The sequence below is a fragment of the Haematobia irritans genome, chromosome 1 (genome assembly GCF_050003625.1).
Source record: "Haematobia irritans isolate KBUSLIRL chromosome 1, ASM5000362v1, whole genome shotgun sequence".
NCBI lineage: Eukaryota > Metazoa > Arthropoda > Insecta > Diptera > Muscidae > Haematobia > Haematobia irritans.
Genome location: NC_134397.1, coordinates 185,778,324 through 185,791,618, shown reverse-complemented (window position 1 = coordinate 185,791,618; position 13,295 = coordinate 185,778,324). Strand labels below are relative to the sequence as shown.

Sequence of the window (13,295 nt, the reverse complement as noted above, 5' to 3'; positions counted from 1 at the left end):
TGGTCAAGGGAAAACGCGTGTAAATCGGTGAAATCGTTTATTTAAAAAATCCAATTAAATTTCTTTTTCAAGTTCAATTAGTATAAAATTCAGGAAAAACATTCAGTTAGGCTTTCGCTTTTCCAAATCCGAATTGCCGGGCCTCTCGCATGACACCTGCCATCAGAGATTGTATAGCCACCTTGTCCACCTTCTTCGCCGCAGAAAACCAGTTTGGTTTTCTGGTTGGTAGGTTCCGCTTGACAATAGCCCAGTATTTCTCAATTGGGCGGAGCTCTGGCGTGTTGGGAGGGTTCTTGTCCTTGGGAACCACCTGCACGTTGTTGGCCTTTTTACCGTAATGGCAAGATGCCAAATCCGGCCAAAACAGTACGGAACAACCGTGTTTCTTCAGGAAAGGCAGCAGACGTTTATTCAAACACTCTTTCACGTACATTTCTTGGTTGACAGTCCCGGAAGCTATGAAAATGCTGCTTTTCAAGCCACAGGTACAGATGGCTTGCCAAACCAGATCTTTGCGAACTTTGACAGTTTTATGTGTTTGAAAATATCTGCTACCTTTCCCCTTCCTTTTGCCGTATAAAACTTCTGTCCCGGAAGCTGCTTGTAGTCGGCTTTGACGTAGGTTTCGTCGTCCACGCAGTCAAACTTCGTCAGCATCGTCGTGTACAGCCTCCGGGATCGCGCTTTGGCCGTCGTATTTTGTTTATCTTCGCGATTTGGAGTCACTACCTTCTTGTAAGTCGATAGTCCGGCTCGTTTTTTGGCTCGATGCACGGTTGTAGACGATACACCCAGCTTATTTGCGGCATCTCGGAGAGAGAGAGGTTAGGGTTTTGCTTGAAACTACCTCTCTACCAACTCTCTTTGTCGTCTCAGCTGCTTCCGGTTTTCGATTTCCCCCCGATCTAGACTTCCTGGCTGTCGACAAACGTTCCCCAAACACTTTAATTACATTTGTAACGGTTGATTTGGCAACTTTTAGCGATTTTGCCAGCTTTGCATGCGAGTAGCTCGGATTTTCGCGATGCGCGAGCAAAATTTTGATACGCTGCTCTTCTTGCTTGGACGGCATTTTGACAACTGAAGAGTGAATTCCAAAATCAAAATAGGAGCAACATTCTACACACACACATCTTCAAAATGAGGGGTGTTCAGGTTTTTTAAATGCAAAATTGAAAGAAATACATCAAGTTTATATTGACCAAATTTTGACCGTATCACCCTTTAGTATATGGTCTCTAGCAACCATGCACGAATTGGTCCATATTGGTCCATAAATTTATATAGCCCCCATATAAACCGATCCCCAGATTTGACCTCCGGAGCCTCTTGGAGGAGAAAAATTCATCCGTTCCGGTTGAAATTTGGAACGTGATGTGAGTATATGGTATCTAACAACCATGCAAAAATTGGTCCATATCGGTCCATTATTATATATAGACCCCATATAAATCGATCCCCAGATTTGACCTCTGGAACCTCTTGGAGGATCAAAATTCATCCGTTTCGGTTGAAATTTGGTACGTGGTGTTAGGATATGGTATCTAACAACCATGCAAAAATTGGTCCATATCGGTCTATAGTTATATATAGCCGACCCCCGAGTTTTATTTGACATTTCTCTATTTCCGACTTACTCAATTTGAACCGTGGACGTCGTGAATGGACAGATTGGTTCCAAGAAATGGCAACAGTGGATGATCAATTTTCGAAGAAAATCATCTTCAGTGTTGAGGCAAATTTTCACCTCAGTGGATTCGTCAATAAACAGAATTGCCGCATTTGGGCGAATGAGAATCCAAGAGTGATTGTCGAAAAACCAATGCACCCACAAAGAGTGACAGTTTGTTGCGGTTTATGGCTGGCGGCATCATGGGGACGTATTTTTTCCAAAATTAGGCCGGTCAGGCAGTTACTGTGAATGGTGTTCGCTATCGTGAGATGATAACGAACTTTTTATGGCCCGAATTGAAAGATATGGATGTGGACGATATGTGGTTTCAGCAGGACGGTGCCACTTGCCACACAGCTAACGAAACAATGGCTCTTTTGCGCAACAAATTCAATGGCTGTGTTATCTCACGTAATGGCGATTTCAATTGGCCGCCAAGATCATGTGATTTGACACCGTTGGACTTTTTTCTTTGGGGTTATTTGAAAGAAAAGGTGTACGTCGATAAGACAGCAACAATTCAAGAGCTAAAGGATGAGATAATTCGGCACATTAACGGCATAGAACCTTCATTATGCCTCAGCGTCATCGAAAATTTGGACCATCAGATGAAGGTGTGCAACCGAGGTCGCGGCGCCCATTTGGCCGATATTTTGTTCCATACATAATTGAGTAATACCAATATATCATAATAAAACCAGTAAGGAAAGTCTAAAGTCGGGCGGGGCCGACTATATTATACCCTGCACCACTTTGTAGATCTAAATTTTCGATACCATATCACATCCGTCAAATGTGTTGGGGGCTATATATAAAGGTTTGTCCCAATTACATACATTTAAATATCACTCGATCTGGAAGAATTTGATAGACTTCTACAAAATCTATAGACTCAAAATTTAAGTCGGCTAATGCACTAGGGTGGAACACAATGTTAGTAAAAAACCAGTAAGGAAAGTCTAAAGTCGGGCGGGGCCGACTATATTATACCCTGCACCACTTTGTAGATCTAAATTTTCGATACCATATCACATCCGTCAAATGTGTTGGGGGCTATATATAAAGGTTTGTCCCAATTACATACATTTAAATATCACTCGATCTGGAAGAATTTGATAGACTTCTACAAAATCTATAGACTCAAAATTTAAGTCGGCTAATGCACTAGGGTGGAACACAATCTTAGTAAAAAAATTGTGGGAAACATTTAAATCTGAAGCAATTTTAAGGAAACTTTGCAAAAGTTTATTTATGATTTATCGCTCGATATATATGTATTAGAAGTTTAGGAAAATTAGAGTCATTTTTACAACTTTGCGACTAAGCAGTGGCGATTTTACAAGGAAATTGTTGGTTTTTTGACCATTTTTGTCGAAATCAGAAAAACATATATATGGGAGCTATATCTAAATCTGAACCGATTTCAACCAAATTTGGCACGACTAGCAACAATGCTAATTCTACTCTCTGTGCAAAATTTCAACTAAATCGGAGTTAAAAATTGGCCTCTGTGGTCATATGAGTGTAAATCGGGCGAAAGCTATATATGGGAGATATATCTAACTCTGAACCGATTTCAACCAAATTTGGCACGCATAGCTACAATGCTAATTCTACTCCCTGTGCAAAATTTCAACTAAATCGGAGCAAAAAATTGGCCTCTGTGGTCATATGAGTGTAAATCGGGCGAAAGCTATATATGGGAGATATATCCAAATCTGAACCGATTTCAACCAAATTTGGCACGCATAGTTTCAATGGTAATTCTACTCCCTGTGCAAAATTTCAACTAAATCGGAGTTAAAAATTGGCCTCTGTGGTAATATGAGTGTAAATCGGGCGAAAGCTATATGGGAGATATATCCAAATCTGAACCGATTTCAACCAAATTTGGCACGCATAGTTACAATGCTAATTCTACTCCCTGTGCAAAATTTCAACCAAATCGGAGTTAAAGATTGGCCTCTTTGGGCAAATGAGTGTAAATCGGGCGAAAGCTATATATGAGAGCTATATCTAAATCTGAACCGATTTGGCTGGTATTTTGCAAGTTTTTCGAGACCCATAAAATATTCGGATGTACGGAATTTGAGGAAGATCGGTTGATATACACGCCAGTTATGACCAGATCGGCGAAAAATATATATGGCAGCTATATCTAAATCTGAACCGATTTTCTCCAAAATCAATAGGGATCGTCTTTGAGCCGAAACAGGACCCTATACCAAATATTAGGACAATCGGACTAAAACTGCGAGCTGTACTTTGCACACAAAAATACATCAACAGACAGACAGACAGACAGACGGACAGACAGACGGACAGACAGACGGACAGACAGACAGACGGACATCGCTAAATCGACTCAGAATTTAATTCTAAGCCGATCCGTATACTAAAAGGTTGGTCTATGATTACTCCTTCTTGGCGTTACATACAAATGCACAAACTTATTATACCCTGTACCACAGTAGTGGTGAAGGGTATAAATATGGGAAACGTTTAAATCTGAAGCAATTTTAAGGAAACTTCGAAAAAGTTTATTTATGATTTATCGCTCGATATATATGTATTAGAAGTTTAGGAAAATTAGAGTCATTTTTACAATTTTTCGACTAAGCAGTGGCGATTTTACAAGGAAAATGTTGGTATTTTGACCATTTTTGTCGAAATCAGAAAAACATATATATGGGAGCTATATCTAAATCTGAACCGATTTCAACCAAATTTGGCACGCATAGCTACAATGCTAATTCTACTCCCTGTGCAAAATTTCAATTAAATCGGAGTTAAAAATTGGCCTCTGTGGTCATATGAGTGTAAATCGGGCGAAAGCTTTATATGGGAGATATATCCAAATCTGAACCGATTTCAAGAAAATTTGGCACGCATAGTTACAACGCTAATTCTACTCCCTATGCAAAATTTCAACTAAATCGGAGCAAAAAATTGGCCTCTGTGGGCAAATGAGTGTAAATCGGGCGAAAGCTATATATGGGATCTATATCTAAATCTGAACCGATTTTTCTGATATTTTGCAAGTTTTTCGAGACTCATAAAATATTCGGATGTACGGAATTTGAGGAAGATCGGTTGATATACACGCCAATTATGACCAGATCGGTGAAAAATATATATGGCAGCTATATCTAAATCTGAACCGATTTTCAATAGGGATCGTCTTTGAGCCGAAACATGACCCTATACAAAATTTTAGGACAATCGGACTAAAACTGTGAGCTGTACTTTGCACACAAAAATACATCAACAGACAGACAGACAGACAGACGGACAGACAGATGGACAGACAGACAGACGGACATCGCTAAATCGACTCAAAATTTAATTCTAAGCCGATCCGTATACTAAAAGGTTGGTCTATGATTACTCCTTCTTGGCGTTACATACAAATGCACAAACTTATTATACCCTGTACCACAGTAGTGGTGAAGGGTATAATTACAATAATTTCCTAAATAGTTTGTATTTTATTCAAAATCAACATCGGCCCTTGAAATTTTAACCACCCTTTAGTTTATGAACATTATATGCTTGCACTTAAAAATATTTTGTTAAAAATTTTTAGTTGCAAACATATAATTTTTACACCCAAACATATGAAAAACAGTATTTTTCTTCTGTGTAGTTAGTCAAATATTGTAAATTAACTCAAAATATTTTCACACCAAAAAAACTATAGTTGTTTAAATTAGTACCACTTAAATATTTGTTATGGAAATTTTAAAAATGTATGGATTCGTTTAACAGTATTCACTTTTATTTTCTATAAATTTTCATAATAATAAATTATTAAATAAAAATATACAACAACAATGGGTCTAGAAAACTAAGGAACAAAGCGACTAACCTAACAAACATTGGCTTAATGATGGTAGTTGTAGACTGGTGATCCATAGGAAGCATAATGTGAAGGAGCAGCATATGTGGTCACAGTAGGGGCAGCATAGTGAGCAACATTCTTTACAACAGCTGGAGCGGAGTAGTGAGCAATAGGAGCTACACTTTTGACCACAGTGGGAGCAGCATAATGGGTGGGAGCAGCATAGTGGGCAACGGCTGGAGCAGTATAATGGGCAGGAGCAACAGCAACCGCCTTAACCAAAGGTTCACGATGAACGACAGCATTAAAGCCATTGACAGCATCAGCTGTATATTGAACGGTACGCTTGTAACCATCAGCATCGATCAAAGAGTATTCACCACGAACAACATCTCCATCACGTTCTTCGATCTGGCTCTTGGAATCACCGGTAAGTTTGTCATCGACACCATAAGAGAATCTGTACTGAGGATGAGGATCATATTCAGCAGATTTCACTACAACCTTTTGGGCCACGGCCACAGGAGCTGAATGATAGACAGCTGGGGCAGAGTGATAGGTGGCAGGAGCTGCATGGTATACAGCTGGAGCATAACCAGCACTGGCAGCAGCAACTAAGGCAAGAGCGAATACAAACTGCAAAAGAGTGTAGAATTCATTACTGCACACTTTTTCCATGGATTATTTTCGGTCCATGAACTTACCTTGAAAGCCATGTTATTACAATTGAATGGTCTGTGGTTGACGCTTTTTGTTCTTCGTAGAAGTAGATTGGACAAGTGAATGATAATCATTTGAGATTTTCAATCAACTTTTATAGCAAAGTAAATTGATTTTGTTTCGCCTTTATCTAGAGCAGTTTGTTGTCGTCAATTGTTTTTCATATTTGAAGGCAAAAACAAACGAAAATACTTTCAGAGTTAAGGTCTTGAGGCTTGATGACAAACTCATGTAGTCAATCATCCATCCATTCATTCATTCATTCAGAGATTTGTGTTGGTCATATTTTTGTCAAATCTGGGTCTAGCCGTTAAAATTAAAACAAAATGTTTTGCGATTATATGTTATATACATGTGTGTATATGTATGTGTGGGTGTTAATGTTTATGCTTATAAATTTTCAATGTTTATCGATTTCAATTATTATTGTCGCAATTATGCAACTTCATTGATTTCGATTGAAATTTGGTGATTAAATATTAGTTTAGAGCCATCGTGGAGTATTGGCAAAGCAACTTTGAATAGAAATTCTCATGGGTTCTATACGATTTTCTATCGAAAGATTTTCTCTGGTAATATACTAAAGTGGGCAAAAACTAAGGTCAAGTTTAAATTTTTCGATTTAGTTTCTGGAGTTGATTTTTCGATTTTCTTGATATATTATGTTCTCGTTTTTCGCGACGAGTTCACGTAAAACTCTATTTCACAACCACCGTGTCTCTCTAATGTGGCTCCATCGAACTTCTGACTATTCCAAAAACTCTAGTGAATCCGTAGCGACTAAGAAAATGGAAAATCGAAGAAGGCGCTGTCGAATAAAAAGTGAACTCTAAAGCCAATTTAACTCTGCTTCATCATTATGTTTTAGTTAAAAGCCACCTAATACAGGAATGTTCCTTTCACATTAATAATTTTTTTATACCCTGCGCCACACTGTGGAACAGGGTATTATAAGTTAGTGCATATGTTTGTAACACCCAGAAGGAGACGAGATAGACAGATGGTGTCTTTGGCAATAATGCTCACGGTGGGTCCCTGAGTCGATATAACCATGTCCGTCCGTCTGTCCGTCCGTCTGTCTGTGAACACATTTTTGTGATCAAAGTCTAGGTCGCAATTTTATTCCAATCGCCTTCAAATTTGACACATATTCCTAATTTGGGTCAGAATAGAACCCTATTGATTTTGGAAGAAATCGGTTCAGATTTAGATATAGCTCCCATATATATCTTTCGCCCGATATGCACTAAAATGGACCCAGCAGCCAGAGTTTTGTACCGATTTGCTTGAAATTTTGTACAAACGTAACACTTAGTCATATAGTCAAATGTGAAAAATTTGATTGAAATCGGTTCAGATTTAGATATAGCTCCCATATATATCTTTCGCCCGATATGGACTAATATGGTCCTAAAAGCCAGAGTTTGGCCCAATTTGGTTGAAATTTTTCACTAGGAGTACAATTAGTAGTGTAGTCAAGTGTGCCAAATTTTATTGAAATCGATTCAGATTTAGATATAGCTCCCATATATATCTTTCGCCCGATATGCACTTATATGGACCCAGAAGCCAGAGTTTTATCCCGATTAGCTTGAAATTTTGCACAAGGAGTACAATTGGTAGTATAGTCATGTGTGCCAAATTTGATTGAAATCGGTTCAGATTTAGATATAGCTTCCATATATTTTTTTCGCCCGATATGGACTTATATGGCCCCAGAAGCCAGAGTTTTGGCCCAATTTGGTTGAAATTTTGCACTAGGAGTACAATTAGTAATATAGTCATGTGTGCCAAAATTGCTTGAAATCGGTTCAGATTTAGATATAGCTCCCATATATATGTTTTTCTGATTTTGACAAAAATGGTCAAAATACCAACATTTTCATTGTAAAATCGCCACTGCTTAGTCGAAAAGTTGTACAAATGACTCTAATTTTCCTAAACTTCTAATACACATATATCGAGCGATAAATCATAAATAAAGTTTTGCGAAGTTTCCTTAAAATTGCTTCAGATTTAAATGTTTCCCATATGTTTTTTACTAACATTGTGTTCCACCCTAGTGCATTAGCCGACTTAAATTTTGAGTCTATAGATTTTGTAGAAGTCTATCAAATTCTGTCCAGATGGAGTGATATTTTAATGTATGTATTTGGGACAAACCTTTATATATAGACCCCAACACATTTGACGGATGTGATATGATATCGAAAATTTAGATCTACAAAGTGGTGCAGGATATAATATAGTCGGCACCGCCCGACTTTAGACTTTCCTTACGTGTTTTCATTTATAATTTTGATTATTTCAGGTAATCGCGAAAATATGGTGATTTTCAACTCGAAACCCGAACATAGTACCCACCAAAACACGCAAATTTTTCTTGATCTAAGGAAAATTGTTGAAAACTTTTAATTTTATATATTTCTAATGATCTTACTTCTACTTTTTCAACTCGCCGTTGGCCATTTCGTCCAAGCAATGATGTTGTAACTTCTTCTTCGTCGTCAGAAAAACTACTCTCCAATGGCGTATCTACAATGGTGTTGGCCAAAACAACGCATTTGTTTTTTGCATTTTGCTATTATATTAAAAATATTTAATATCTAATTTTGTTGTCGCGGCACTAAATAATTGATATGCTTCTTCTTGGTAAATTAATCAACTGTGTTGAAGAAATTGGAAAGCAACCACAATACACGCGTCACGCACTTTCTTTTGTATTTTCAACAACGCTATTATTTAGGTCGAAGAATAAAAGCGTCTTCCACATCTGATTGAAAGTGTAACCATCTGCACCGTAGTAGACCAGCTACGGTGTAAAATGGGTTACACTTTTGCTCTTGCAATGGGTAACACCCCGTCAATCGAACGTGCACATTTTGGGTAGGCTGCACTGAATTTTCCAATCGAACAAAAATTTTCGATTTATCGAAAATTTAAATTTCTTAATGCTAATCGGCCGGGCCGAATCTTAAATACCCACCACCATGAATAAAAAAATATATATGTTTCCGTAGCCACCGTGGTGCAATGGTTACCATGCCCGCCTTGCACACACAAGGTCGTAGGTTCGATTCCTGCTTCGACCTAACACCAAAAAATTTTTCAGCGGTGGATTATCCCACCGTGGATTATCCAACCACTTCTCTAAGTGGTTTCACTTCAATGTGGAACGCCGTTCGGGCTCGGCTATAAAAAGTAGGTCCCTAGCCATTGAGCTTAACATGGAATCGGGCAAGACTCAGTGATAAGAGAGAAGTTCACCAATGTGGTATCACAATGGACTGAATAGTCTAAGTGAGCCTGATACATCGGGCTGCCACCTAACCTAACCTAACCGTAGAAAACTCTTTGCCAGGTTACTTCTTAAAAATACATATACAGAATTTCAGGTGGATACTCTGCCAAGCAAACATGTGTACCAACAAGGAAATCAGGAGACATAACACATAAATTCCATGCAAATCTCAAACAAATTGGGATGTCTACACACTTAAGAGGTCAAATCTGGAGATCGGTCTATATGAGGTAAATACCAAAACATGAACCGATACGCACCCATTCGGCGTACTTATGCGTAGACCCACAATATCTCCAGATTTTGAATTCCAGGTAAATCTGATAAAAAAAATTACGGTGTCTAGAAGCCCAAGAAGTCAAATGAGGAGATCGGGTTATATGGGGGTTATACAAAAACATGGACACGCCATTTTCGACACTCTTCTTTGTGGTCCTAAAATACCGGTCTAACAAAGAAAAACACATTTTTTTGTCAAAATTCGTTTTTACTATTCAACATAGTTCCCTTCAAGAGCGATACAACGATTATAACGACCTTCCAATTTTTGATACCATTTTGGTAGTACTCTTTCGGTTTTGCCTCAAAATAGGCCTCATTTTCGGCGATCATGCAGCCAAATTTTTTCCCTGCGAGCATCCTTTTGAGGTCTGAGAACAAGAAAAAGTCGCTGGGGGCCAGATCTGGAGAATACGGTGGGTGGGGAAGCAATTCGAAGCCCAATTCATGAATTTTTGCCATCGTTCTCAATGACTTGTGGCACGGTGCGTTGTCTTGGTAGAACAACACTTTTTTCTTCTTCATATGGGGCCGTTTTGCCGCGAAAAACAGAGGCCATTACTTTGCCAGCGGACTTTTCAGTCTTTCCACGCTTCGGAGACGGTTCACCGGTCGCTGTCCACTCAGCCGACTGTCAATTGGACTCAGGAGTGAAGTGATGGAGCCATGTTTCATCCGTTGTCACATATCGACGGAAAAACTCGGGTGTATTACGAGTTAACAGCTGCAAACACCGCTCAGAATCATCAACACGTTGTTGTTTTTGGTCAAATGTGAGCTCGCGCGGCAACCATTTTGCACAGAGCTTCCGCATATCCAAATATTGATGAATGATATGACCAACACGTTCCTTTGATATCTTTAAGGCCTCTGCTATCTCGATCAACAACTCCATCAACTATCATTCAAAATCATTTTGTGGATTTTTTTGATGTTTTCGTCGGTAACCTCCTCTTTCGGGCGTCCACTGCGTTCACCGTCCTCCGTGCTCATTTCACCACGCTTGAATTTTGCATACCAATCAATTATTGTTGATTTCCCTGGGTCAAAGTCCGGAAACTCATTATCAAGCCAATTTTTTGCTTCCACCGTATTGTTTCCCTTCAGTATTTTATCAAAACACGAAATTCCTTTTTTCCATTTTTTTTTTTCACAATAACAAAAGTTGCTTCACAAAGGACTCTCTATCTCACAAACTAATTGACTTACAGACGTCAAATTTTGACACGAATCATTTGAAGGTTGGTACTATATTAAAATAGTATGCAAAAAAAAACTTTGGTCGAAGCAGGGATCGAACCCACGACCCTTGGCATGCAAGTCGGACGTAGCAACCACTGCTCCACGGTGCCCAACTAAATGTATTTTTCTGTTAAATGAACTTTGTTTAATCGGCTCGTGGGCGCCGCAAGCTATGCTATATAAATATAACTTATATGGGTAATTGTCTATTGATATGATAATAATGGTTACATAGCTCAGTGGATAGTGTGTTGGCTTACAAATAGCATGGTCCGCGGTTCGATTCTCCGTCCAGGCGAAAGGTAAAAAAAATTTTAAATTTATAAAATCGTATAATTTCTTCTACATTGTTTGTATTACAGAAAAAGGTGCTAAGAACCAAAAAACTTTGTGGAAGTGAGAAAGATGTGAGGGAAAATGTAATTAGCCAGAAAAAAAATTTTTTGAGTTAGTCTTTATGAAATTGTTTTTACATCCTGGAAAATAATAAACGTTTATCACAAAAGGTACATACTTTTCTTCCAAATACACTTCCTTTCAACGAAAAGCAAATGAGAAACAAACTTTGTTTGTCTAAAATTTCGTATGGGAGGAAAGAATTTCTTTTTTCCGTGTAGCTTTACTGGGGGAGGCAAATTTCAAATATTATTGTCTTTAATTTCACGAAACTGCTTTTTAAGCCAAAGATTATGAACTTTCTGTTAATACGTTTTTGATTTAAAAAAAAAAAAAAAAACTTGCTACTTGCACTTGTGTCATAAAATTTAGGTTGTATAATTTTTCATATTAAGTCTATACTGTCCTCTATGTGGAGCATCGTTGTACCAGGTTTAACGAGTTCAGACCAGGATCTGTTAAAAAATATATCGCCACACGCCCACAATGTTTTTTGTTATTTAACTCCAAGATTATGAACTTTCGTTTAATATTTTTTTTTTCATCTAAAAAAAATTGCAAGTTGTGTCATAAAATTTAGTTTATATAATCTTTCATATTAGGTCTATACTGTTCTCTGTATAGAGAATCATTGTACCAGGTTTATTGAGTTCAAAGCAGGTCCTGTCAAAAAATATATAGCCCCATGATCATTTTTTTGTTATTTAACAGGCTAAGTACTTATTTGACCACCTTTATAATGTGAGGAAAAAAGTAATACAAACTTTTTGATTTTTGAGAATTCTGTGAATTCATTTTGCTATAATTATCTAAATAAATACATATTTAAACATAGTTAACGATAAATACAATCAACAATTATATGAATGTTTAGTGATGATAACTGTAAGTGGGAGTTTCGTATGAAGAATAATGAGCTGGGGCGGCATAGTGAGCTACAGGAGCAACTGTCTTAACAACAGCTGGTGCAGCATAATGGGCAACGGGAGCTACATGCTTGACAACAGCAGGGGCGGCATAGTGGCTAACAGGATGCTCGTAATGAGGGGCAGCATAGTGGGCCACTGGAGCTAAGGTCTTGACAACAGCGGGAGTGGCATAATGGGCCACAGGGGAAACAGTCTTGACAACAGCGGGAGCAGCATAGTGGACAGGAGCTACAGCTACAGATTTAACCAAAGGTTCACGTTGGACAACAGCATTGAAACCATTGGCATCATCGGCTGTATAATGAACGGTACGTTTGTAACCATCAGCATCAATCAACGAGTATTCACCACGAACAGCTTCACCATCACGTTCTTCAGCTTGGCTCTTGGAATCTCCAGTCAATTTGTCTTCAACACCATAAGAGAATTTGTACTGAGGATGAGGATCGTATTCCTCGGATTTGACAACGACTTTTTGGGCTACAGCCACAGGGGCAGAATGGTAAGCAACTGGAGCTGACTGATAGGTCACAGGAGCATAACCAGCGCTGGCCACAGCTACAAAAGCAAGTGCGAAAACAAACTGGAATAATAAAATAAAACAAAAAACCATGATTGAACGGTATGGTCAGTGGATCAAAATTGTTGATGTACTCGTATAGCACCGAACTTACTTTGAAAGCCATGACTGTTTGAGTGCAAATGTTTTGGGTTGTTTTATTCAGAATTAAAGACAAGAAGTGAATGATAGTGATTTGGAAATTTTGTTCCGCTTATATACCAAAATTTGCCGATTTGGTTTTCAGTTATGGTATGAGGAGATTTTTTTTTTAAATGCATACTGAACTAATTATGCTATTATTATTATGATTTTGTTTTTGGATTGAATATATTCTTCTCCTACAAAATCGA

At 38.2% G+C, this 13,295-nt stretch overlaps 2 protein-coding genes across 2 annotated transcripts in view; both read right to left on the bottom strand.

Moving 5' to 3' along the window:
* LOC142233587 (uncharacterized) overlaps positions 1–8,862 on the bottom strand; it is a 77,010-nt gene extending 68,148 nt beyond the window's left edge. The window contains exons 1-3 of the mRNA XM_075304550.1: positions 8,677–8,862; positions 6,221–6,539; positions 5,565–6,152 (exon numbers count right to left, since the gene is read on the bottom strand). Coding sequence (XP_075160665.1) covers positions 5,565–6,152; positions 6,221–6,310 — 678 coding nt within the window. The 5' untranslated portion in view covers positions 6,311–6,539; positions 8,677–8,862. The remainder of the gene's footprint in view (positions 1–5,564; positions 6,153–6,220; positions 6,540–8,676) is intronic.
* A 3,462-nt stretch (positions 8,863–12,324) lies between these two features.
* Positions 12,325–12,996, bottom strand: LOC142233576 (larval cuticle protein A3A-like). Its single transcript, XM_075304541.1, has one exon. It carries the CDS (start codon positions 12,994–12,996, stop codon positions 12,325–12,327), a length of 672 nt encoding a protein of 223 aa, XP_075160656.1.
* Positions 12,997–13,295: the final 299 nt, after the last annotated feature.

Coding starts and splice junctions, on each gene's coding strand:
- LOC142233576 (XM_075304541.1), bottom strand. CDS start 12,996: ATGGTTTTTTGTTTTATTTTATTATTCCAGTTTGTTTTCGCACTTGCT.